The 27,949-nt window shown below is 47.6% G+C and overlaps 1 protein-coding gene across 3 annotated transcripts in view; it reads right to left on the reverse strand.

The window, feature by feature from the left end:
* LOC144691007 (neuronal-specific septin-3-like) overlaps positions 1–27,949 on the reverse strand; it is a 414,475-nt gene that overhangs the window by 379,664 nt on the left and 6,862 nt on the right. For 2 of the 3 annotated variants that reach the window (XM_078558981.1, XM_078558979.1), the window contains exon 1: positions 18,794–19,071. The exons of the other annotated variant lie outside the window; for it this stretch is intronic. In XM_078558981.1, coding sequence (XP_078415107.1) covers positions 18,794–18,857 — 64 coding nt within the window. In that variant the 5' untranslated portion in view covers positions 18,858–19,071. Of the gene's footprint in view, positions 1–18,793; positions 19,072–27,949 lie in introns of those variants that run through there. 3 annotated transcript variants of the gene reach the window in all.

Here is a 27,949-nt window from a genome sequence, read left to right on the forward strand (position 1 = left end):
CAAAGCAACTGCAAGCAACAAAACAACAACTTGTATTTATTTAGCACCTTTGACATGATGAAGCGTCCCAAGATGCTTCACAGCATTATGATAAAGCCAAATTTGACACGAAGCCACTTAAGGCGCTATAAAGAAGGTGACCAAAAAGCTTGGTAAAAGAGGTAGGTTTTAAGGAGTGTCTTCAAGGAGTAGAGCGAGGTAGGCAGGGAGTTAAAACCAGATAATTTTAAAGCCCGAGATTGCAGTGATTGCTTTGATCATAATGGCCAGGTCACGCTCAAGCAAAACTGTATAATGAATGATAACAAGTTGTTTTTAAACTTTGTCTCAAAATAGAATCAACTGGTGAATGCATTTCGGTATTCAAAAATAACTTCTTCTCAATCTTGCTAACTTGGTCTAAACATGTACAAAAGAGCTGACTTGCAGAGGCAAGGTGAGTGATTGCCCTTAACAAAAGCAGCATTTGACCAAATGTGACATCAAGGAGCCCAGGCAAAATGAAGCCAATGGGAATCAGGGGAAAAATCTCCACTGGTTGAAGTAATTTCTAAAACAAAGGAAGAGGGTTGTGGTTGTTGGAGCCCCAGGATATCGCTGCATGAGTTCCTCTGATAGTGTCCTGCGCCCAACCATCTTCAGCTGCTTCATCAATGACCTTCCCTCCATCATAAAGGTCAGAAGTTGGATGTTCAGCAAGTATTTCAGAGTGTTCAATTCCATTCACAACTCCTCAGTAATGAAGCAGTCCTTGCCTATATGCAGCGAGACCTGGACAACAGTCAAGCTCGGGCTGATAAGTGATAAGTAATATTCTCGCCACACGAGTGGTGGGCAAAGACCATCTCCAAAAAGAGAGAATCTAACTACCTCCCCTTGATATTCAATGACTAGATCACCCATCATGAACTTCCTGGGTGGGTTACCATTGACCAAAAACCTATCTGAACTAGCCACATAAATACTGTAGCTGCAAAAGCAAGTCAGAGGTTGGGCATTCTATAATGAATCACTCACCTCCTGACTCCCCAAAGCCTTTCCAGCATCTACAAGACACACATCATGAGTATGTTGGAATACGCTCCATTTGCTTGGATGAGTGCGGTTCTAACAACACTCAATGTTCAACACTATCCAAGAAAAAGCAGCCGCTTGACCTGCCACCCCATGAACCACCTTAAATATTCACTTCCACCAGTCACCGGCGCACCCCGCGGCTGCAGTGTTGACCATCCACAAGATGCACTAAATCCAAGGTTCCTTCGAAAGCATTTTCCAAAACTGCACTCTCTACCATTTAGAAAATGGTCCCTCAAAGTGTGGTCTAGGAACCACTGGTGTTCCACAAGGGTCTTCCAAATGGTCCACGAGCTGGTCCAAAATGCAAGTCACTGACACACAATGGCACGCCGAGACTGTACAAGAGGCCAGAACCCCAATTCCCAACATTAATGTGACTGCAACCAGACCAGCTCCCACGTGGGACTCTCCACGGTCACACACCGTCCTGTCTTGGAGCTATATTGCTGTTCCTTCACTGTCACTGCGTCAAAACCTTGGAACTCTCTCCCCAACAGCGCTGTGGATGTACCTACACCACAGCGGTTCAAGGCGGCGGATCACCACCACCTTCTCAAGGGCAATTAGGAATGGGTAATCAATGCTGACCTAGCCAACAGTGCTCACATCGCGCACGAATAAAAAGCTTCACTCAATTGGACCCAAACTGCTGAGTTCAGCACGTTTGCGGCTATTAAAATAGTGTGGTTAGACAGTCAGGTCTCAGCATTTCTTCAAGCCACCATCAACACTGTTTACACACCCCCTTTACCATCACTGCATAAATGCATCATTTGGCTGGGCTTTAAGACCCTTTCCAATTGCATGTTGCCAACTTTGTTTCATGCTAATTGATCCTTCTTTTTGAAAGAAATAGCTTTCCTCAGCCCAGGTGCTTTAAGGTCAGAATGAAGAAATGCCAAATGGCATGTCAAGGTCAGACCCTAGCCACAGGCCATTTAGAATTGGCCCCATTTTGGACTTGACCAACCCAGGTAAACCTCTGAGAATATAAAATATCTCCACTACCTCCAAAGGATAGCTAAGCAAAACTCCAGGGTATAATTCCAGTCTTGCAATTCACCCTTAAAACAATGATCGTTCCTCAGTCATGCTCTGAAAAGTACAAGACGCATGCGTCACGGAGGATTTAGTCACTCTCTTAGGCCCAGGTTTTCATCCCCGGGTCGGGTGCGCCGAGTTGGGAGGTTTCCCAGCTCTGTGAACCTGACCTTTAGAAATATCTGCCCGCAGGTTGGATTATCGGGTTGGGGGGGGCGGGGCCTGGGGTGGGTGGACTGAAGTAGGAGTCAGGGCAGCTGACCCCAGAATGAGGGTGTCGGTTGCTGGGTGCCAAGGTGGGCTGGGCGGAAGTTCCTGCCTCTTTGCTCCAGCACTGTGTTTAAATTAATGAAAGATTAAAACAAAAAGCAGCCCTCACCTAAGTTACCCCCCCCCCCACGCACTCCCTGTGCCCCATCCATGCAAATTAGTGGCAACCCATGACCCCCACCTACCACCCTTTGCCCTTACCCCCTCCATGCCAACTCACCTAGTATCCTTGGACACTTCTTCTTCGACAACTTTGACACTAGCTGGACAGTTCCTTGACAGCTGGACAGTTCCTGGACAGCTCCAATGGGTTTGTGCTTAAAACATTCATGATCATGTTTAATTTTAACAATCCCAAAGGGTGTCTTACCTCTCCCAAAGGTGTCCCAGGACCAATCCACCAAGTTCAGACCCCTTCTTATCTGTTCTAATCTGCACACTCTGGATTCCACACTCCTGGTCTTCCAGAACCCCACTTCAGTGAAGGCTGCAGATGATTTAAATGGCCAGCTGCCTCTGCAAATCGCGTATGCTCGAGTCCCAGCCCAACACCAGTTCCACCCCACAAGGATGAGAATTGCTTGGTTCAGGAGCGGGACTTATAAAATTTTTGGTCATTTCCGGCATTTTAGCCACGACAGAGAGCAAATCTGGGCCTTAGGTTTATCCTGAATCTAGTTCTTACAATGTTAATTTTAAAGGAGTTAACCAACAAAGTATTGCCCCCTTTTCCTGTGTGTCTATTCCACAGATCTGCTGCTGCCCAAGGAAATATTATATTCCTGCATTCTCCAATCTTGAACATTCCTCACTAATTCCAAGATGCCATTATATCTGGGTTTTTTTTTCAAGTTTTTGCTGATTTATAAAACTACTTTATAAAACTCATAAATGGTTATGTAAATGATCAAGACGTTAATGAACTCAACCTGACAACATACGATCTATGGACTTCAATACAAAACACAGCGTTTAGTAGACCTTTCATTTTTATTCTCTAAATGTTTTGTGCATTTTGCAATGTATTGTAACTACTTGCATGCTGAAACGCTCACGATTGTGCAATTATTCTGTACTTTGTTTTATTTTAATGATTGTCTATGTTATGAATTATGGTTACTTGTTTATGTATCGTCGTCGCAATTTGGCATTTGCTGCCATGATTTTTCAATAAGCCAATTATCAGTCATGTAAAATCAGAGTAAAAACCCAGGATAATTGACACATTACTGATTGCTCTGCATTGAAGGCAAATCTGAGGAAGAGCGCCACTTTGAACTCAAAGAAAACAAACAGCTTGAACGGAACACGTATTGCCAACATTGCGCAGCTATTTACAGTACATAACCGAGCTTGCTTTAAAATCGACGGCTTCATTACGTTTCATCTTCTGAAAATTCAACAAATTCCCCTCAGGTTATAGAGGCTAAGGCTCAAAATGAAGGCACCTGTCTTAAAAAGGTTCCCTGCAGCACTCCCTGTTTTCAAAAGCAACTGCTCCAGTGGTGAGAGAAACTATCAAATCAAACTAGGAAGGTGCAAAACCATGAAGGAGTTTTTTATTTCCTGAGGTGACAAGCAATTGTTCACTGGCGGATGTATCTCCAATAATGAGACTGGACTTATACACTCAAGTTACTGAAAAAGTCTCACACAAAAATAATCCCATTTTTTTTGTTCTTAGAAAGAAAGCTGTTCAAAAATGAGTAGTATCTATCATGTACAAAGGAAGACAGAATACTGATCCAGTGTCAACTGGAGTATTGTGTGCAGTTCTGGGCACCACACTTTAGGAAGGATGTGAAGACATTACAGAGGGTGAAGAAAAGATTCATGAGAATGGTCAATGAGGAACTTCAGTTACGCTGATAGACTGGAGAAATTGGGAATGTTCTCCTTGGAGAAGAGGGTTGAGAGGAGATTTGATAGAGGTATTCAAAATCATGAGGGTCCTCAACAGACTAGATAGAGAGAAACTGTTCCCACTGGTGGGAGGATCGAGAGTGAAAGGGCACAGATTTAAGGTAATGGGCAAAAGAAGCAATGGAGACATGAGGAGAAGCTTTTTCACACCACGGGCTGCTAGGATCTGGAATGCACTGCCTGAGATTATGGTGGAAGCTGGTTCAGTCAAGGCATTCAAAAAGGAATTGGATTATTATCTGTAAAAGGAAGAATGTGCTGAGCTATAGGGAGAAGGCAGGAGGGGGGAGTGGCACTAGGTGAATTGATCATTCGGAAAGCCAGCACAGACACAATGGGCCGAATGGTCTCCTTCTGTGCTGTAACCATTCTGCGATTCTGAATAGATTGACAGCAGTTTCCTGCATTTTCTATTACAATGTTTGTACCATAGAGGGGTGGGGATACATCTCAGGTGGGGGCACTAAACAGACAGCATTAGATTCACTGCCCGATAGAAGCAGCATGTGATATTCAGTGGTATTGCAGTCAGTGGAATTAAATATCAGCCGCAACACAGAACAGGCAGCCAATACTGCCTGAGAGCTCCACCAGTATTTCAATGATCAGTGTAGCTGATACCCTTTGAGTATTTTAATCAAAAAGTGAAAATTGGTAAATAGATTGCATTGTTAGAATCAGATGGACCCTCACAATCTAACACCAACTAAGGAAGATTTAACCTAAGTGTTAAATCAATTTTAAGGTATAAGTTGCTCAAAGCTTATTCCATTTCTCTTTAAGTTGCTGCCAACTTCTAAGCAAATAAAAAATCGGCTTTGGCTCAGCTGATAGCACTCACACCTCAGGGTGTTGTGAGTTCGAGTCCCACTCTAGAACATTCTGTTTTGTTCATGCATTAGATGTGGACGTTGCTGGCTAGACCAGTATTTATTGTCCATTCCTAATTGCCCTTGAGAAGGTGGTGGTGAGCTGCCTTCTGAACTGCTGCAGTCCATGTGGTGTAGGTACACCCACAGTGCTGTTAGGGAGGGAGTCCCAAGATTTTGGCCCAGCGACAGTGAAGGAACGGTGACATATTTCCAAGCCAGGATGGTGAGTGACTTGGACGGGAACTTCCAGGTGGTGGTGTTCCTATCTATCTGCTGCCCTTGTCCTTCTATTTGGGAGCAGTTGTGAGTTTGGAAGGTGCTGTCTAAGGAGCCCTGGTGGGTTATTGCAGTGCGTCCTGTAGATGGTACACACTGCTGCTACTGTGCGCCGGTGGTGGAGGGAGTGAATGTTTATGGATGGGGTGGCAATCAAGCGGTTGCTTTGTCTTGGATGGTGTCAAGTTTCTTCAGTGTTGTTGGAGCTGCACTCACCCAGGCAAGTGGAGAGTATTCCATCACACTCCTGACTTGTGCCTTGTAGATGGACAACAGGGTTTGGGGAGCCGCTTCCCGGCCTTTTAGCTAAGGTCAAGGGTCGTATCTAGAACTTGAGCACAATTATCTAGATGACAACAGTGCAGTACTGAGGGACATGCTGCACTGTTCTATGTGCTGTCTTTTAGATGAGACATTAAACCAAGGCCCTAGCTGCCCTCTTTGATGGCATTATGTCAAAGAAAAGCTGAGGAGTTCTCTCTGGTGTGCTAGCCAATATTTATTTCTCAATCAACATCACAAAAACAGATTGCCTGGCCATTAAGACATTGCTATTTGTGGGAGCTTGCTATGCACAAATTGGTTGCTGTGTTTCCTACATTACATCAGTGACCAGAAAGAACTTAATCGGCTGTAAAAAAAAAACTTTGGCACATCCTGAGGAAAGATGCAATATAAAAACAAGGTCTTTCTTTTGAAATAATGTTTGTGCGGCCAGCTCTGTTTTAGGTGTGAAAGTTGTAATTCTGCTTTACAAGATGTTGCAAAAGAGAGTCAGAGTTTATTTAAATGCTTATACAGTCCGTAAGTAATAATTATGTGTCCTTGCTGATTCAACACAATGCTGCTTACTGAAGAATTTAAAATATCCTGCCTTAGGATAAAATCTTCAAGCTGACTTTAGCGCAGTCAACTCTGACCTTGTATGAGTTGGTGATGTTTTCTAAGCCGCCCAGGTTTACTTTTGTAAACAAATGGATACAAGGAGGATACAGGAGGGAAAAGTTAAACACGTTAATAGTTTGTGAAATGAAATACGATCATCTGCTGCTAAAAAAACTCATCTGTCCACAGGAACAAGGCTGAAATAGCAGTCTGTATTCCAAGGGAATGTTTAACTATGAATCAATGTGTGTGTTACCTAACTTTAACAGGATCTGAATTTCGACCAGGAGCCAAACCATTAGCATTACGCAACTTAATTTACTCTGAGGAGGTATTAATCCCGTAAAAAGTCCATCATCATTAAAATGTTAGATTGATTTCAGAAATACTCACGCAGCCAACTATTTACTATCTATGCTGTAAGACCGTATTTGGTCCAGTCTGCAGTAGGTAATGCTAGCCAATTTTAAAGTATGAAATGAGTTCTCTTTACAATCCTTACATGTCAAACTTTTGAATTCATATACAATGGCTGTAACGGTGTCAGAATACTGAAAGGGTACATAGCCAAGTGGGAATATGGAATATCTCAGAGTTAAGGCTATTGATTTACACTAACTCAAATTTCATTTTTGTTACTTGGGGTTCAGATCTTTCCTAGTGCCTAGTGAGGATAAGGTTCTGTAATTTAATCTCATTCCTGTGAAAACCAGTGGCCGGAGTCATTTGGGAGCAAACAAAAACACAACTTATGTAACAATGAGCAAATCAACATGAGCAAAGTGCAGAGAAAAACCGAGTTGGCAAATCTCTGCACCTCCACCATGCTCAGGCTGCAGCCTGTGCTATCTATAGGTCGGCTGTGCTCTACCAAGTGAGGGTCCAGCAGTGCAACATCCATCAGACAACCATGCTGTGAGTCAGCTCCCCTGTTCCGCAGCCCCCTGCCATGTACTAATTATCGCTCCTCGCTTCACAGGCACATCTGGGAAGCAGCCGAGGGGGTGTACAAGCCAGATCCTCGATTCAAGCCCTGAAGACACCTTGGAAGAAGAATCTGATAACACTGTTTTGAAGACCCGTCACAGCGCTCACCCACACCCTCCACCAGCGCAGAGACACACACCTCGATGGGACCTGGTTCTAGGGTAGCCTCAGGGTCACAATCTGGTGAGCACATCGCACTGATCCACAACAGGCGGTTGCAGGGATTTCCCAGGTTTCAGGCGCCCGGAGGACTGTTGGAGGCCAGAAATCTGCTGAATGAGAGTCAGATGAGGAGCCTCTGGACTTGGTCATACCTTAGCTGCTGGAGCTGCAAAGGCAAGCTCGGGAACATCAGGAAGGGATGTCCGCTACACTCCTCAGATTGCAAAGCACGATGGAGGAGTCCGTCCGCCTTAAGTCTGAGGTGAGAGCACTGGCATGCCAACGCACCGAGGGCAACACTGGTAGGATGGCGGCTATCATGGTGACATTGGTCCAGGACATCAGTCCTGCACTGATGCTTGGGCTGAACTCCATCGCTGACACCATAGTTGGCCTCCAACTGTATCAACGCGAGAGAAGTCAGACATTCACAGAGGCAATGTGAGGGTCAAGAGAGTGTCCTCACTGCATGTCGTCATCATCCTCCTGGAATCTAGTGACTATTAGGGCCTCCGCTGCGTCTCCATGACATGAGCCTGAGCACTGAGGGTATGTGCTCTGCCATCAGCCACACAGGAGTCAAACGTTCACAGAGGCAAGGTGAGGATGTCAGGACTGTCCTCACTGCATCTCATCATCATCCACCACGAACCTTATGGCTATGAGGGTTTCTCGAGCGCGTCTGCCTCGTCTGACCAGGCAATGGCTTCATCACCATCATCCTCGCCTTCAAGGAGCTCATCACCATCATCCCCTTCGATGTCGTGCAGCTCCTCCATCTCCTCCTCAACCAGGCCCTCCCACCGTTGCGGCCCTGGGTTGTGGAGCGTGCAACACATGGCGATGATGGGCAACGCCCTCTGGGGACTGTATTACTGTGCTCGACCAGACCTGTCAAAGCACCAGAACCTTCTTTTCAACATGCCTATCGTTTGCTCCATCAAAGTCCGGGTCGCAGCATAAGCCTCGTTGTACTGTCGCTCTGCTGCAACCCAAGGCCGCCGCAGGACTGTCATCAGCCACATCCTCTGGGGGTAGCCCTTGTCCCCGAGAAGCCGACCCTGCAGCCTCTCTGGACCCTGGAAGATGTCAGGGATCTGAGACCTGCTAAGGATGTAGGAGTCGTGGACGCTCCCTGGGAATCGTGCACAGACCTGCAGGACATGTTTGTGGTGGTCACACACCAGCTGAACATTCAGCGAGTGAGTGGAAGCCCTTGCGGTTGACGTAGTTGACTGCTTGTTGCCATGGAGATCTAAGCGCCACGTGAGTGCAGTCGATGCCAACCTGCACCAATGGAAAACCAGAGATCACCGCAAACCCCAGCCATCTTGCTCCCTGGCTTTCCTGATCATGGACAAAATGCACAAAGTTCTGTGCCTTTGCAAAGGTAGCATCCTAAAGATAACTCACATGGTGCTTAGATCTCCGTGGCAACAAGCAGTTAACTACATCAACCGCAAGGGCTTCCACTCGCTGAATGTGCAGCTGGTGTGCAACCAGCACTAACACATCCTGCAGGTCTGTGCATGGTTTCCAGGGAGTGTCCACGACTCCTACATCCTGGATACATGTGCATGGAGGCTTGTGAGATCCCACACAGTTCACCTGTGGAAACCTGGAAGGAGCCACTGGTGTAAAAATTGAGCACCGTGGTCACTTTTACAGCCACTGATAGTGGATGCCCTCCATGTCCCCATGACACTAAATCCTGCAGCAGGTTGTATATGTGACTGTCCAGGTCCCTGGACATGCGCAGTCTTCGGCGACACTGGTTCTCAGTCATCTGCAGGAATGACTGGCGTCATCTGCAGACCCTGGGTCTTGCGAGGTGCCTACAAGTGATGGCTCACTGTGGATCTTCAGCTGTGTGCACAGCAGGCCCTGCCGCCCCTTCATCTTGAGGGAGGTGCTCCTCCCCTTACTGAGACCGGCGCCTCCACCGCTCTCTTCTTCCCAAATCTTTCTAAGCCATAAGGCATACCACTAAATCACCAGGCTCCATGATCCTGATGTTCTCCTGCAGCATCAAAGAGAGAGATGCGTAGATTAGCATGGATGTTCCAAGAACCTCTCTTGGTTAAGTCTGAAGGCCCCTCACACATGCCGGAGAGTGCTGGCCACCACCTGGATGGCCAGTGTGTATTGCGCTCATTGGCTGTCCGAAGCCCCACCCACCTCTGCCCCACTCCACTTGACCGACTGGCGGCAGCCTCGGTCACTGGACTGCATGCTGCGCTCTCAGCTCAGACGCAGGCATTCTCCTAACCCGCACTGCAAGGCTGCTCTGTTAGCTTGAACCATGAGGGATATTGGTCCAAACCTTAATAAAGACATTGCAAGGGGCTTTGAGCACCTCCACCAGGAAATGTGCCATGGCCCCCTTTCGCAAGGAGATTCTACAATTTGCCCAGCCTGCCAATTTGGTGGCCTTTTCACGCTTTTACGTTGCTTGAGTGGGGCAGAAAAGCTTCAGAGGCCCCGACTCCAAGCCTGTCAACGGAGCTGCAGCTGAACGGTCTCCGCTGCAGAAGGATGCTCACTTTTAACAAGCTTTTCCAAGTGCGTGGCTGCTTCCCTCACCCACTGACCCACCCCCTACCTCCCCCACCACCCCACCCTTCAGCATGTGCTTGAGTATTTCCTTCAGCCTCTCTGTGCTGCCTTGCCCCTCAATCCCTCACTCCCCCGCCCCGATCTGACCTGCGCTGGTGCCCTTGCCCCGGCACTGCACTGCGCCGAAGAAATGACTCACCTGCGCCCCCAGCGAATGCGCGGCGCCTCATCCTCGATGTCCTGTGGGTGAGATGTTCGCGAGCGCTGGGGAAGGTTGCGTGCACTCGCCTCCGAGTTCCCCTCGAGGTTCAGCTCGCCAGGCACGCAGCCTTTTGAAGGCGGTTGTGAAGTGCGCCGTTCTGGGCGTGGGCGGTAATTTTGATGGGGGGGAGATGATTCTGGTCTAAGCGGGGCTTATAATCAGATGCAAACGTATTAAAATGACGTTCCCAGTGTCCAGCAGCGGGAAATGTGGCCCAACCATCGATGGGTGGAGCAGACAATTGCAAACTGGTTTCCCGACAGTGTAAAACGGGTTTCTGGCCTTTTCGCATTATTGTACCCACCACACCCTCCCCCCACCCCACCCACCCACCATGACTCCTGACGCCAACCGGGCCGGAAAATTCCGGCCATAATTGTGCAATGTTGTCTTGGATTCCATCACAGGGACTGAAGTTAAAAGGTGGCGGCTAGATGTGGTAGGACTGGGATGATCCAGTGAATTGGGATTGCGGGCAATGCAATCATTCAATGTCCTTGGTGTTTGTATTCTCACCCCAGGCTGTTCCCAGGCCATCTGCCAGTTTTATTTCTTCCCTGCTACCGAGGTATTTAGTGTGTATTAGCCCCGGCCAATGCTCTAGCAAATGGGGGGGTAATCAGGGACCCACGGAGGATCCCTGCAAATACAAACGTTTGTTAAAACGTAAATCACTTAAAAAGAAAAAGCGATCCCCAGGTGAGTAAACATCAGGAATACTCACTCTTCATTTCACGGGATCCCAAAGACCCGCTCAGAAGCAGCAGCCTTTCCTTCAGGGAGCCCAAATCCACCTCGTCCTCCAGGGCTGCAGTCTGTATATAATCCCCTGGGTAAAATATCGGCAGCGCCAATAATATTCCCAGCGGCAGCTGATAGCAGCCAGCAAGACAAGTGCGTTTAATGTTTAGCTCCCCATCAAAAAAAAATTCTAAATTTGAGGCCAGCAAGGAAACTGACTGCAGGCACGAGGTCTGATAAGGGTTTTTATGCTCTGTTTACATTATGGCCTCTCAGTAGGGAAGCTTTAATGAAGCACAAAAGTTATGCACATGCCTTATCACCTTGATACGTGCCAGGGGAGCCAAAGCAACATAAATATTGGTCGGTTAGGAATGCATGAACAAGGGCAGGCTTTTCGGCCCCTTTGAGCCTGTTCTGCCATTTAATGAGACCGTGGCTGATCTGTATCTTTACTCCACCTACTCTCCTTGGTTCCACAACCCTTAATATCCTTCCTTAACATTAAACAGAGGCTCTCTGCCTTCTTTCTCAAGTGGATACAAAAAAAAAAAATCCCACGGCACTATTTTGAAGAGGAGCACAGCAGTTGTCCTCGGTCTTCTGGCTAATATTTATCCCTCGATCATCACAAAAAACAGATGACCTGGTGATTACCGCGTTGCTGTTTGTGGGAGCTTGCTGTGCACAACTTACCTGCCACGTTTCCCACGTTGCAACAGTTAGAGCACTTCAAAAAAAGGAATTTGTTGACAGTAAAGCACTTTGGGATAGCAAGTGGTCACGAAAGGTGCTATATAAATGCAAGTTTTTTTTTGTTTTAGATAGAGAGAATATTTCCGCCGGTTGGTGAGTCTGGTATCAGGAGGCATAGTCTAAAAATGATACCTTTCAGCAGTGAGATTAGGAGACACTTCCTCATGCAGAGGCTGGTGGAAGTTTGGAACTCTCTTCTGCAAACAACCATGATGATAGATCAATTGTCAATTTTAAATCTGAGATTGATATATTTTTGATAACCCAAAGATATTAACAGACATCGGGCAAAGGCAGATATACAGAGTTAGGTTGCAGATCAGCCATGGTGTCGTTGAAAGGCAGACCAGGCTCGATGGGGCGAGTGGCCTCCTCCTGGTCCCATGGCCAGGACTTCATAGGTCACCAAGGTTCCCGCCACACCCCCCCCACCAACCCCCCCACCCCCCCACCCTTGGCAAAAAGGCTGGTGGCGAACGAGGTCGTTAAGTGGCTGAGAGCAAGACTTCCGTTGCCATCTGGGGAAGAAGTCCCGCCCCCGAGAGCTGTTGGCCAATCAGACGACCAGCCGCTTTCTCGTCCCACCAGTGCCACCAGGAACAGTGGCCATTGCGGGGATTGCAGGCAGTCCTCAGTGAAGATTGTCACTGGAACCTGATGGATGATTAAGTTAGGGAGGTTTTTGGTGGGGCCAGGATTGGAAACCACAGCGAGGGAGGCGAGCTGGAGGGATGCTGTGTTCCATAGGTGGGTGGGGGGAAAGAGGGGACTGGAGGTAGCAAGGAGACTTGGGGGGGGGGGGTGGGAGGGGAAGATCTTGGGGGCCCTCCAATGGGCCCAGGGGACCAGAATGGAGGTATTCTCCCCCCCCCTCCTTTCCTGCCAGTAGTCCCAGGAGTCGACCCTGGCAGGCTTCAAACCTGGCTTTCCCTTTTGCCCATCGAGCAAAAAGTTGCAGCAGGGCCAGAAGAGACCCTTTAGTGGCCATTAATTGGCCACTTTAAGGGCCTCAATTGACCGAAGGATGGGTGGGTCACTCAACACCTCCCCCACCGTGCGTAAAATTGTAAAGGGGCTGAGTGGATAGCGCCTGTGGTATTATTGCCCTTTTCTGCCCCCCACCTGCCTGCCAATCCACCCCCAGGGTAGTTTAAAATTCTGTCCTACCTCCCCATGTCTTCTCTGGTCACAAAGAACCTGCTCCCTTACATATAGAGCAGGTTCATCAGTTCTGATCTTGTCCACTAGATGGAGAAGTGCAATGAGCAAACTGTTCATCCAAAGCAGTCTGAATAAAGCTTCGTATCTTTGGCTCACTCTATCCAGCACATTAAACAATTACAGCACAAGAATGATTGGCAAAAAGTAACAGAACAAAAGCACTTGTTAAACCATCTGCAAAGTAACCCAGACCCTTTAGCTTGCAAAGAAGTGCTCAGTGGTGAATATCAATCCAAGTATTGCAATCTGATGAAACTGAGCCATAAATGAAATGCTTTAGACAGTACATGTGCAAACTCACATTGTCCAGGTTGCTAAAGCCATGTGGAGTAAAGCCTAGAGAAGGAGGCAGAGGATTTTTCGTTGATTACTGCAGACTCCAGGGACAGGAGGGGAGGATAGGCATGTGTTTGCAATGGTAGTTGGAAAAATGTTAAATCATGGGGGATTTTGATGATGCTGATTTCAATGGCTGCAGAGGATAAACAAAGGAAGGAACATTTCAGGGAAATGGTGTGGGATTAGAGTCCTTCCAGTGCAAAGGAAAAGATCACAAACTTTCCAGACCAAACATCCCTGCTGCAATATTTATGAGTGTATAGCCGGCACTCCCAAATCAATAAAAAGATTGCCTCACTTTTTTGGCAGGAAGAATAAAAAAGAAGCCTATTACCTAAATGGTGAGAGGTTGCAGAGCTCTGAGATGCAGAGGGATCTGGGTGTCCTAGAGCATGAATCGCAAAAGGTTAGTTTGCAGGTACAGCAGGTAATTAGGAAAGCTAATAGAATGTTATCATTTATTGTGAGGGGAATTGAATACAAAAGTAGGGTGGTTATGCTTCATTTATACAGGGCATTGGTGAGACCACATCTGGAGTACTGTGTACAGTATTGGTCTCCTTACTTAATTAAGGATGTAAATGCATTGGAAGCAATTCAGGGAAGGTTTACTAGACTACCTGGAATGGGAGGGTAGTCTTATGAGGAAAGGTTGGTCAGGCTAGGCTTGTATCTGCTGGAGTTTAGAAGAGTAAGAGACGACTTGATTGAAACATCCTGAGGGGACTTGACAGGGTGGATGTGGAGAGGATGTTTTCTCTTGTGGGAGAATCTAGAATGAGGGGTCACTGTTTAAAAATAAGGGGTCGCTCATTTAAAACAGAGTTGAGGAGAATTTTTTTCTCTCAAAGGGTCGTGGGTCTTTGGAACTCCCTTCCTCAAAAGGCGGTGGAAGCAGAGTCTTTGAATTTTTTGAAGCAGAGATAGATTGATATGCAAGGGGGTGAATGGTTATCGGGGGTAGGCAGGAATGTGGAGTCGAGGTCACAATCAGATCAGCCATGATCTTATTGAATGGCGAAGCAGGCTCGAGGGGCTGAGTGGCCTACTCCTGCTCCTAAACCGTATGTTCGTATGTCCAAAACTGAGTAACATTTACCTTTTCATTATAGAAGAAACTTTAACCTTAAATAGTTATTTACTGACTGAAGCATCACCTTCTATCCGTTAGAAGTCAGGGTATGTGTTCGTTCCCCTGACAAACAGTGTTGACGCACTTTGTCGCTAATTGGAGATCTAAATTGCCACAGACAACAAGAACAAACAACAGTTTCTTCCATAATTTTTCTCTGGAGATTGTAGTTTTAGCAAAAATAAATGATTCAGACAGCAGTGATTTTCTCTGAGCAAGGCCTCAAGTAAATTACCTTAATTGTTACACAACACAATGAAAACTCTGTACAATAAACACTCAGGTCACCCAAACGTGAGTAAGGTCGTGTAGGGAAGATATTTGTGATTGGACTAGACTCTTCAAAATGCCTTTTGGGGTTGATCTGCACAATTCGTTTACAGCCAATAATACTTCCAAAAAAAAACCCATCATGGTCATCATAAATAGTTTTATAAAAGAGACTTGCATTTATATAGAGCTTTTTGTGACCACCGGACGTCTTAAACAGCTTTATAGCCAATGAAGTATTTTTTTTGAAGTGCAGTCATGTTGTAAAGTGGGAGACGCAACAGACACACACAGCAAAACTCTCAGAGACAGCAATACGAGAATGAACAGTTATAAACTGTTATTGTGATGTTGATTGAGGGATCCATATTGGCCAAGACAGCAGGTAGACAGTGGGGGTCTTTTACATCCACCCAAGGAGGCAGATAGGGCCTCAGTTCGACAGCTCAGTGGAAAGATGGCACTTCTGACAGTACAGCACTCCCTCAGTACTGGAGTGTCAGTCTTGAGTTTTGTGCTCAAGCTCTGGACTGGGACTTGAATCCAGAGCCTTGTGACTGAGAGGTGAGAGTGTTACCAATTGAGTCACATTTATCCAAATACAGATGCTCTACATAGGATGAGAAAGGAGCTAAATGTCCAACTATGTTAATTCCAAATCAGGATAGAGTAGCCTTCCAGCTGCCAAGAGTTCTTTTGTCCTGCACGGTAATCTACAAGTAAATATTTCTATTTGAATTGTCTTGACAGAGGATGAACCCTTTGTCTATTGAAAAGCTGATCTCTCACACATTGAGGCTGAAATTTAAATCCATTCAAAACCCATTCACTTCCATGGAGTTAAAATGGGGTCCACATGTCTCTGGTTGATACAATGAAACATCAGACATGTTTGCATTGCAATCCCCCAGCCTTTCACAATCCATCAGAAGTACGGCTGGCTGGCTAAGTCCCGCGTGTTATTTTTTTAAAAATAGAAGTAATGGAATGTGTCTTGGGAGAAAGAGTATTTTACATTGAATATACTTTTCACTTTTCCACGCGATGGTACATTAATAAAAGTTCATCCGCTTCTTCTCCTATCCCTGAGTCGTAACCGTTGGTACAAATTGCCAGGTTTTACTGGGTTCATCAGTAAACGGCTATTTGTGGAAAACAGACTTGCATTTATATAGCGCCTTACATGACCTGAGAATGTCCCAAAGCTCTTTACAGCCAATAAAGAACTTTTTGAAGTATAACTGCCGTAATGCAGAAAACATGACTGCCAATTTGTGCACAGCAAGCTCCCACAAACAGCAACATGATAATATCTAGATAACATTTTTAAGTGATATTGATTGAGTGGTAAATATTGGTCAGACGGTGATCTCCTCTGCATTTCTTCAAAATAGTACCAGGGGACCTTTTATTTCCAGCTCGTGGGCTGATGAGGCCTCGATTTAGTGTCTCATCCCAAAAGATGAGAAGCAATTATTTTACCACACAATTTGAGTCAAAACCAAAAGTAACCCCCTTAGAAAGCAAATGGTTTAAGAGCTGTTAGCTCAGTGGTTTCTACTGATTTTCACTTCTAATTATTAAGCAGTGTGGAATTGCTTGCAATAAGTGACATCCACTTCACCCACCAAATTTCTACCCCCCTCTTCTGGAGACATTGATGTACGATACAAAGGTGCGAGCAAGCCCCCAATGCCATTATTCAGGCTGAATGTCCATTGGTTATTTAATTGTTGAAAGCGCCCCAGCTGAGTCGGATTGTAATGCGATGTTAGGCTGGGATACAATATCCAGCAGGAGGCACTAGAGAGCAACCAGGAAGGGAAACTAATATGGAGTAAAAGTGACCTTACACTGAGTTCAATTGATTATCTATGGACTGGGCTCAAACCTGGAGCCTTATGTTCTATAACACTCTATATGGCGTATTTACTCACTCAATCAGCAGATGAACTCTGTGGTTTTCAATTAGCCAATTGCCAGCAGAACTAGTTACACATATAGAACAAGTTCACAATTCCTGTGTGTTATTGCATGATTAAAATAGCATATAGGACAAGGCTATTCTTTCTAGATTTATTTTAAAAACAAGACATTTATGGAAAGATCTATTATTAAACCTTCATGCTTGGTCATTCTGACCTAATAACTAACAATTGTAAACTTCAATGAAGGGAGAACCTTGTCAAAGTATATAAAACACAACATGATTCAGTCAAAGCCGCATTATTCAGCTCTAATCCCTTTGAAGAAAAAGTATAAATGGAAAATCAGTGAAAAGTAATTTCTGAACAGACAACAGGAAAAGTCTTGCTCAATGGGGTGAGAGGCGTGTGGGACAATCTACCCAAAGAGAAACAAAAGCATTGAGGTGATTCACGATACAATCAGAGATTATGGTGGGCGAGTCTGTGTACATCCAAAAAGAAAGGCGGACTTACATTTATATAAAGCCTTTCAAGACCACAAGACTTCCCAAAACGCTACTATTTTGAAATGTGGTGATTGTTGTAATGTAGGAAACGCCGTGGGCTGAATGACTGACTGTCTCTCGGGCTTGATTTCTGACCAATCCTCCTGCCTGGGTCAAAGGGCGAGAGCAAGGCTGTCCACCTCACTGGACATGGGCATACAGCGGTGTCATCACCTCAGCATTCACTGCCCCGAAGAATCCTTAATGCCTTCATGCAAGAGAGGGGGGGAATCATGCAGCCTGGAAGCTATCAGATACCCCACCACTTTACTGAGATCGGACTAATCCTACTAACTTCTTCAACTCTTGCTAAATGAGGAATGTGTTCTCAGACAGTGTGATCGTAGTTTATGAGATACTGCTTGAAAGTATTCCCTGTGCCTTTTTCAGATTGGTTTGTCAAGGGTTGATGGGAAAAGGGGGACTGCCTGAAAGACATGGCAACTCGGGAACATGCCCTGAGGCAACTTTTACAGACCGCATGAATTATTACATACCTGTGTTAGCTACGAGAGCCAAACAAGCAGAAAATTCGCATGTCACACACAACCGCATATCAGCAGCGGAATGTACAAATGCCACATTGGTCATCCAATATCAAATTTCTCAAATTCAAACAAGTGCAAAAGTGAAAATCTCTTCTGTGTCTTCCAGCAGAGAGAATAACTAACTTTATTCAACATGTCACATACTCTTTCTGAAATGACAGTCAAGAGAGATCCACCTGTGTGGCAGCAGACAGCACTCCATACTGCCAGTGGATTTACAGGAACCGTCTGCCGCACATTACTGCTAAAGGTTTTACGGCAATAAACAACTTGAAGAAAAGTAGTAATATTATCCCTCACTTTGTTTGCATGTCTGTGGTCAAGGCTATAGTATTGCCCCACTCCTTTGAAAGTCTGTAATTTTCCCTGAACTTTTCCCAAGATCAAAGCTAACAGAGAACAGTGATCCCACAGTCCTGTAACTTAATGTGAACCTCACACGGTATTAAAGGCCAAACCCACAAGGCTTTAGATTTAAGAAGCATTAGCAAACCGAAATCAAACAGGGCTTCAGGTCATCATGTTCCATTCGAGCTGGTGAATCCAGGCAAGCTCGGGAGTTTGGCTGTGAGAGTGAAAAGGGGGTTAGAAAGGGATGCAAAATGCTGTCTGCCATGCAGGAGTGAGTGTTTAGGTTAGCATCAAATTACACCTCTCTACCTGCTCACATCCACATCTCCCCACTGAAATCATTCCAGCACTCCAGGCTAAGATAAACCTGACACTAATTGGTTCAGAGACGTGAAAGATTAGAAAATGCAATGAAAGTGAATGGGCAATTTCCCTTCATATTACGCTCTCTGCTTTAAAAATTCACACACAAAAATTTGCCACTTATTAGACCAGAGACTTTACTTACTGATAGTATCCTATGTTATTTATAACATAACTTTCTTTATGCTAAACGGGTTAATTAAGCATCAGAAATAGACAAAGAATTCATTTTAAATGCTCAGTGTTAAGATGCACAGACACAATGCTCCACATTGTAATACAAACCTTCAAAATCAGACAGAATCCCCTCTAAGTGGTCATTGACTGAGAGCTCCGACATTCTGTGCATTATCCACAGCAAAAGGGTTGTCAGAAAAGATCCAGGCAAAGTGAAGAAACTGCTCAGAGACTGGGTGGCTTAGAGCAAATCTGAAGTTTGCAAACAGCTGAACAGGTCGTGTGTTTTTTTTTTGCCTTGTAGTCCCAAAGGTTCTCACTCGTTTCTCTGTCCCTGGAAGAAGAGCACAAGTGCCTGTGTACTTCCTCAGACTCCACACATGCCAAATGCTTTCAGCTGCATGCAAGGCACAGCTCCCAGTAAAAACATGCAAAGCAAATGGTCTGGCCCTCCCTACACAGATGGGTTAAAGCCCGGCCCCATTAGCAGATTGGCTGGATCATATTCGTGCCTGAGCTACCTCCAGTCGTAAAGGTTTTCTCAACTGGGGGGGTTGGTGGGGGCGTGGGTAGAGCTGCAACTTTAAAGCACATGACTTCAAGGAGACTTCAGAAGCTGAACAGTTGGGAGAGACACAGGTCAGAAGCAAGCAGTACTTTAAAGAAAAAACACACACACACAAGCTTTTCCACCCACAGTAACTGTTGTAGTACTGTTTTTTTTTTTAAATACTCCAAATAATATTAGTAACGGGGCTGCATGATGTATCAAGTATATTGGAAATCGTATTGTGAAAAGAAAGCACTGGGTGCGTGCTTCCTTGTGGGGGGTGGGTGGATGAGGGGGAGAGCAGAGAAAAATAATGCAGACTAAAATCGATGATGCAAGACCCGGACTCCCACATTCTAACTTCGGTAAACTTGAGGTCATCAACACCGTTGCTTTCTGAGTCCTAACTTGCACCGAGTCCTATTTCCCTATAACCCCAGTGTGCGTTAGCCTACGTTGGCTCGTGGGTGAGCAACACTTCAGTTTCAAAATTCTTATCCTTGTTTTCCAATCCCTCTGTGGCCTCACTTTTCCCTATCTCCAGTAATCTCCTCCGACCCCACAGCCCTCTTAGATCCCTGTGCTTCAGTAATTCTAGCCTCTTGAGCGTCTGGATTTTGATCTTTCGCCATTGGGCCTGCCTTCAGCTGCCAAGCCCCTCTAAGCTCTGGGCCTGAATTTTTCGGACGGCAGGGTCTCACTTGCCACCAGCCAAAGAGTCGGCGGAAAACACATCCCCCCTCCCCGCCACCGACTCCGAGTGCCCTGCAGCCATTTCACGCTCGAGCGAGTGTTAGTTGGCCGCAGCTGGGACTCAAGCCCCTCTCTCGGGAGGAAGTCCCGCCTTAGGAAACTGTCGGCCCACCTGACTGGCCAGCCCCTCTCCAGTCCCTGCAGACAGGGCGCCACAGTGGGCAGAAGAGGAACTGTAGGTTTACAAGAATGTTGTCAGGGTTAGAAAAGTGTAGCTACGAGGAGAGATTGGATAGGTTGGGGTTATTGCCCTTAGAACAAAGAAGGCTGAGAGGTGACTTGATTGAGGTGTACAAAATGATGAGGGGAATAGATAGAATGGACGGGATAAAATTGTTTCCCTTGGTGGAGAATTCTAGAACCAGGGGACATAGATTCAAGATAAGTGGCAGAAGGTGTAGGGGGGACATGAGGAAGAACTTTTTCATGCAGAGGGTAGTGGGTGTCTGGAATTCGCTGCCCAAGTTGGTGGTAGAGGCAGAAACTCTAAACTCTTTTAAAAAGTACCTGGATCTGCACCTTAAGTGCTGTAAGCTGCAGGGCTATGGGCCGGGTGCAGGAAGGTGGGATTAGAAAGGGCATCTGGGTGTCCTCGGGCTGGCATGGACAAGATGGGCCGAAAGGCCTCCTTCTGTGCTGTAACTTTTCTATGGTTCTAGGACGCCTGAGACTAAGGGTGGAATCGCCCAGTCCTGTTGGTGACAGGCATCATGGCAGGCGGGGTGGGACAATTCGGCAGAAATTGATTTCACGCCGGAGTGAAATCCCAGCGGGATCGCCCGATGGTGTCCACCATGGCAGAATGTGAATCCCGCTGGAGGCCGGCGCGAACCTGATTTGTGTCCCACTAATGGGATGCAATGTAAAGCCCGACCGGAATCATCCCCCCACGCCCGATTTACCATTACACCAACGGGGAAACACGCTGGCCCAGAACACGCCTGGGACATGAGTGACATGCAGAAGTCGGGGACTTACCGTTAGGGCCTTGCTCAGATCGCAGACTACCGAGGATAAGAAGATGCTGGAGCCCTACAGCTACCGGACCCTGGGGGGAACACATGCATCGCATGCTGGGTGGATCCTCATACACACGGCTCTGCAGCGAAGCAGCTCTCGGAAGGTGGGAGGTCTCTGGTGATGCTTCTGGCCTGCTTCGGGACATCAGGGGCTAAGCCATGGGCTGCTACGGATGATCGGCGAGGTGGGGGGGTGGGGGGGTGGAGAGGAAGGTCTAGGTGTGAGTGGGAGGCGAAGCTGTACTGGGGGAGTGAGGTTGGGAGGGGGGGTCAAAGGTGTTGGGGGGGAGGAGGGAGTGTGGGCAGAAGAGGGTGTAACAGGGAAGAATGCTGCAAGTGGGGAGGGAGGTGTAAGGGGGTGTGGGGGGAGGTGGGCAGAGATGTAAGGGAGGGAATTCGGAGGGGGGAAGGTGCCTGGAGGAGGTGGGAGTGCAAAGGGGGGAATGTGTCCATGGGGAGGAGGGAGTGCAGAGGGAAGAAGGCGTCCAGAGGGGAGGAGGGAGTTTGGGGCGGGGAAGACGGGCAGAGGAAGGAGTAGGAGTGGAGGAGGGAGTAAGGGGGGGGTGATGTCCAGGTAAATGTGAAGGAAGGGGTCTGTGGAGTCAATGACTGCCTCCTGGTGAGTGAACTGAGGGTGGGTACGGTAGGGGGGAACGGTGAGTGTGAGAGGGGGCAGAGGGAGCCAGTAGGGTGGGAGGGTGAGGGTGCATTGGTAACGATTGAAGGGGTGGTTGGTGGGGACACGGAGGCAGACATGGACCCTGGGGGTGGGAAGGAGGAGGCGGGGAGGTCAACGTGGATGGGGATGGGATTCTCCGGGATGTAGGGAGCGTCCAAGTTCACCTGGACATCTTGGAATGACAAGGATTCAGGCTGTAGGGTGATGGCGGGGAGGTGGAAGATGATGCCAGGGGGGTCCACAGTGATGGGGGAAAAGGACGTGGGTAACTGGGGGAGGGGAAAGGGTGGGGGAGCTAATCAAAAACTTTACCATGACCATGTTTGTCAAATGAAAGTGAGCGGAGCCTCGTGTTGGACAGGCTCAGGTGCTGCATGGGAGTTTGAACAGTGGGTGGGTGGAGATTCAGGTCAGCTCAGATGGACAATTGAAGGAGAACCCCAGGAGGCAGCAGTGAAAATGCTCAGGACAGTGAGATAAGTGTGATGGAGGAAGGCTCCGTGTGTGTGTGGGAGAGAGCTTGCACTAGTCTCCGAAAGGCCCTGCCACACATACATTTGTCCCTCTAGAATCACTCGTGGTCCGACTGCGTGCAGCTGAACTGCTAGTGGTGCGGCGGAGTGGGGGAGGACTCGGGAAGCCTGTCAATGAAGCTGAAAGACCCCATTACACATTATCCAGCGAAAGTGAATATATTTTCAGATTATAAAGTGACAAAGTGTGTTCACCCATGCAACCACTTGTGATCGGAATTTCTTAACTTTTCTAGGACTAGGTGCTGCCCTGACATCTGCAGCAGGGGTGGTGACAGCCTATGCAATGGTTGGCCCTGTTGCCCCTGATGACTTCGGCGTGCGTCCTCTGGAGAGCCGAGGCTTTGAGGGCCCCGGTTCGCTTTGGCTGCCCTCCTGTGGGCCAGCTGCTCCCTCTGCCGTGACAGAGCGTGAGGTTGAGGGTGTCACAGGCAAAGGGGTCTCAGAGGGACAGGACAGCCTCTGAGATTCCTGAGTAGATGACCCAGGGGTGTCCAGCTGCCGCTCCTCCCCCCTTCGGGTGCCCGGGGGCCTTGGCCTGACTCCTCGAGGGGAGGGAGCCCCTGGAGGGATGTCAAGGTGCCCCGTTTCCTCCTCGCGTTGCCACTGCAGGAACTCACCCATGGCCACCATGATGGAGTGCAGGTCTGCGCACATCTCCGTTCTGCTGGACTAGGGTCTTCATGGCGTCTGGCATCCTCCCCACGGAGACCTCCATAAGTGCACATGTGGACACCACTTCATCAGAGAGCAGGCGGACGCACTCCTCTGACTCATGTGCCACTCTGCTGAGGGCTTCCAACAGCTCTGCGTGATGTTCCCACACCCACTCTCCATGAGTTGGAAGGCTGAATCCAGAGGCTCATCATCTGACTCGGACCTCACAGATGTCTCTTCCCCACCAGTCCTCTGAGTGCCAGGGAGCTCAGCTTGAACTTGCCTCCTCCTGCTGCAGACACCTATCTGTGCGGTGACCACCAGATTGTGAACCCGAGTGTGTTCGAGATCTAGGTCCCATCGAGGTGCGTGTCTCTGCGCTGGAGGGTGTGGGTAAGCGCTGTGAAGGGTCTTCCAGGTTGCTTATTTCCAGCTCTTCAATGGAGGCGGTATCCTCTTGGCTGGAGGTGAGGATGTGGATGGAGCTGAGGGACTGTCTGGCTGAGGGTGTCGGTCACTTGGTAGAGCTCCCTGTGAACCAAAGTAGAGATAATTAGTGCATGGCAGCAGGGGCAAAAGCAGGAGAGAGAGAGAACTCACATTTGCGTTGAGAGAGGGATGATGTGGTGCAGGATCCTCATGGGGGTGTACACCACCGACCTCACCATCACCGTAGGCACGGTCCATGTCCTCGCCGGTCAGCGCGATGGCACACTCCTCAAACTGAGTGAGGGGTCTAATGTGGGCCACTCCACTCCTGGTCTGGGTCCTCTCCCTGCTGTTGTGAGCCAGCTTCTCCTGCATGAAAACAGATGGAGAGAGTGTGAACAGGACACATGGCACTGTGTGGAATGTTTGTGTGGTGAGCGGAGACATGGACGGGATGATGATGCGAGTGCCAGAGGATATGAGCCTGATGGTGATGGTGTATGTGAGAGTTAGTGGTGTTGTCTCTTGAGGTGTGAGATCCCTGTGGATGTGTGATGGGTTTGTGAGTGTGTGAGTTGAGAGTGATGAGGTGGTTGACTTACCCTGGCTGAATGGATGAGATCGTTCATCCTCCTCCTGCACTGGCTGACCTTGTCTGTGCTCTAGTGGTGCCGACTGCCACTGCCACCACCTCCCAGGCCAGATTGGTGACTTTGGTGGACCTCCTGTAGCCAGAGTGGGGGTAGAGCACATCATGACACGCTTCCACTGTGTCCAGCAGGTGTCCCAGAGGCATCCTCCACCCCCGCCCCTATCTCCTCTCCATCTGTTGATCTGTCACCAAATTTAGGGGCTGAAGACTTCTTTGTTTTCGGGCCATTTGTCACCTGGAGCAGTCCTGTCTGTAGACATGAAGTTAGCTGCGCTTTTGTGCGCTTTAAATATGGCGCTTGGAACGCGGAAGCCACTGAGGTCACAGCATGGTGGATAAATCTGTGTCCACCTGCCAATGTTCTGGTGCATTTCCCGTGAATGCATTATTAATGAGGCAGGACTCACCGGGGAGGGGACCTGCCATTGCGGCCGGCGCATAAATCGTCTTTTATCACGCCCGCTACTGACACTTAGTGCAAATCTATGACCATTCCGTCCTAAGTCCGGGTCCCGAAGGCCCAGGTAAGTTCAAGATGTTCCCGGGCGGGGAAGATAGGGAAAGCCTGAAGGGGCGGGAGGAGGGGGTATAATCGGGGTCTCGCGGGAGAGGCCAGAGCGGAGGGAGATCCAGAGACCACTGGCTTCAGAAGGGGGCTTCTGATGGAGGCGCCCGCCACACCCCCTCCTCAGCTCCTCTCCATCCGTGGTGTAACTGTGCTGATTTTCTGTCTTCCCCCAGGCAAGTTCAATCCTCCCGCCAGCCTAAACATTGAGGGGCCTCAACTGAGGCACGAGCGGGGTTCCCGTCTGAGCCCTTACCTGCCCCAGCGTAAAATCGCTCTGTGTGACAGATCGGATGGGAACCCGGGGTGGGGGGGGATCCCATTCCTTCAATTTCACGCTCCCTCCCCCGCCCAAAAACCACTGGCGAGGGAGCATAAAATTCTGTCCCTGGAATACCCTCCCTACACCCCTCCATCTCTCTACCTCACTTTCCTCCTTTAACACACTCCTTAAAATCTACCTCTGTGACTAAGCTTTGGGTCACCTACTCTTAATGCCTCCTTATGGGGTTCAGTGTCAAATCAATGATTGGCCAGTATCCATGAAGCACCTCGGGATCCTTTATTGCATTAAAGGCGTTAAATAAATCAGGCTGTTGTACAGACTGTTGCTGGCAACATTAGCAGGGAAACAAACGCATGTGTTGTTCATATCCCTGCCATTTTAACTGAAGCATTTATTTTAAACAGCAGTAATAGGAATGCCATAAAATGTGTCCTGTGCTTACTCATTAATATCACTGACATCAACAAGCCGAAAGCAGGACTTAGGCGAGAGTTGACTCCTAAAGGAGTACATCTCAGTTTAATAACACATGTTGCTGCAAACTAATTCGATTGATTTCCAAACATGAGCTGTTCCTGTCCTTTAAAGATTAATTAGGCCATTGTGGGCCAGGCCCGATTCTTTCATCCACTTTTGTCAATTTATTTTTGTATGTGTGTCGCACATGTTCTTTCTCCTCTTGGCGGCTGACAGTTATTGAGTGCTATAGTGACTGAAGTGAATTCTGTTGAGGAGAAAGGATTCTTCATCCCCCCTCTCCCAATACTTAGCTATTGCCATTCTTTTTCCTAACGGTCTCCCGTTCTCCGCTCCCGAACACGGACTTCTGCCGAAAGGTGTTCTCGTGTTATGGCAGGTATTGGAATACGAGGATACCTGCTCCCCATAGGGAACAATGTTTGATTGACAGCTCAAGCGCTCTGATCCCTCCAGTCAATTTCACAATGCTTGCTTCTACAAGTTGAGTGGTTTCAAGGGCCTGTGGGTTTTTGAAACTTCAAAGGACCTGGATGATTGACATTTGATTAGCTTGTACTTTAGACTTTTTTCAATAGGGGAAACTGCTCAATGAATGACTTTTATTTTCAAGGATTTTTTTTTTTTTACATATGCCACTTTACACTATAGGGTTCATTGATTCTAGAAAGTCTACAGTGAGTACATGGGGATGGAAGTGCTATAGTTTGGCATGGGGTATGAGGGGCCATGGGGGGGTGGTTGGAAAGGCAGACTTTGGCTTGGAGGGCATGAGGGCCCATAGGTGGTGGGTGGAAGGCGGATCTTGGCATGGGGGCATGAGGGGGACCTTTTGAACTTACTTCTTAAAAGGCCCCCTCATCCAGTCTAGGATTCACAACACCTCTAAGGGGCCACAAACCACAACTCATTAAAAACCTGGCCCGACTCCATGAAAATTACAGAGGAATAAGAGATGCCTATCTCCGCAATGGAGCCGGCCAGGTTGGGGATGCCAAATGTGGGCTTTTGCTAGGCACCAGCCTGCATCCTTTAAAGGCACCCCTGAAAATAGCACAGCCTGGGAATGGGGTCGGGAATCCCGGAATCGGGAGCCGTGCACCCATTTTTAAAGGGCTCCCGAGTCTTCCCGACTTGACAAAAATCCAGGCCTTTGGCTCTCTCTTAATTTAGTCTTCCTTTCCCCCTCTTTCTGTACCTGATTTGACATTGAATTCATCCATTCTAATGTACACTTCCTTGTCCAGACGCCACACTGTGCATTTCACAATCCTTCAGTCCGACTGGCTAAGGAGATACACTGCAGTTTGCCCTGCTTGCTCAGATCCCAGGTGGGATCTTGCACTTTCACGGACAAAGGCCAGTGTAACTAATGGCAGGCAACTAACCTACCAGCCGAGGGAAATTTAGGGTGAATGTTAATTTCACAAGACCAGGTTCTGTTCTACTCAGATCCTTGAACGTCATTTCCATTATAACATTTAGAATGGTTTCTAGTTCACCTGATACATGGGTGTAATCCCAATAGTAACCCCAATGTGCCCTCACTAGATTGACTAAGACCAACAGCCAGGAGACCCAGTAAAAAGAATTGGTTTGAGTTCCTGGCCTCTTCAGAGAGCAGATCCCATGCCTTTTCACCCATACATGTTGCCTCACCTGCAGGATGGCCTGTCTCCACTCAGCTCCATCCCGCTCCTACCACATGCTTCCAATTTTCTGCAGGTTTAGCAAAAGTAGAAGATACAAGCAGGGTAAATCAATAATGCCTGAGAGGCATCAATACAGGGTGACATTTTCACAGAAGAGGATGGAGGCAGCCAGAGAGAGTTTCACAGAGAGAGGAAGGGCAAGAAGGGTCAGGGGAAGATTGCACAACACCTGAGAGTAAGAAAAGGGGCGAGAAAGAGAGGGGGGAAAGAGAAAATACAAGTTAGAAACAGATTGAATGAATGGGAGTCAAACAGAGAGGTAGCCACAAGAGAGACCATTACAAATTAGGGCCTGTCACAGATAACTTCAGAATCACCAGTTGCTCTAGTAAGAGATTTGAACGTGTGACTTTTATCGGATTTCACTCATGCTGTGCTACATCTACTCACGTGTTGGCATATCGTAGAGACGCATCACTTTGTATAGATCTGGACTGGATGTTTATGTCTTTTGGATGTATTCTTCAATATCTCTTCAGACAATTGGAGCAAATGCAAGGTGACACAAGGCCCAGTACAAATGGATAAGCTGCTTAAATTTCACAGGAAAGTAAGCATATGGAATGGTTGTTATCATCAGGTTCACTTAATTCAAACAATAGAACTTACCTTTACATAATCATGCAAAATAAAGAACACGCCCCACTTCTCATCAACGTGTCATCTTATCTGACTTGAGCAAGGTGACTTCTAACCGTTTCTCCTGAATTGTCTAACAGCAGCAACAATGTTTGTTTGTTTGCTCTCAGATTGCAGGAAAGGCGACACTTATCATCCACCTCTCGCTGCCCTCAGGAGAAGATGGTGGACCTTCACCTTGAGCCACGGCAGTCCTTGTGGTGACGGTGCTGCCACAGCAGTGTTGGGTAGGAAACGTCAAGCTATTGACTGAGGTACGGTAAAGGATTGGCAATATCTGTCTAAGTGGGAATGGTGTATGATATGGGGAACT

Source organism: Cetorhinus maximus, chromosome 15 (assembly GCF_964194155.1).
Source record: "Cetorhinus maximus chromosome 15, sCetMax3.hap1.1, whole genome shotgun sequence".
NCBI lineage: Eukaryota > Metazoa > Chordata > Chondrichthyes > Lamniformes > Cetorhinidae > Cetorhinus > Cetorhinus maximus.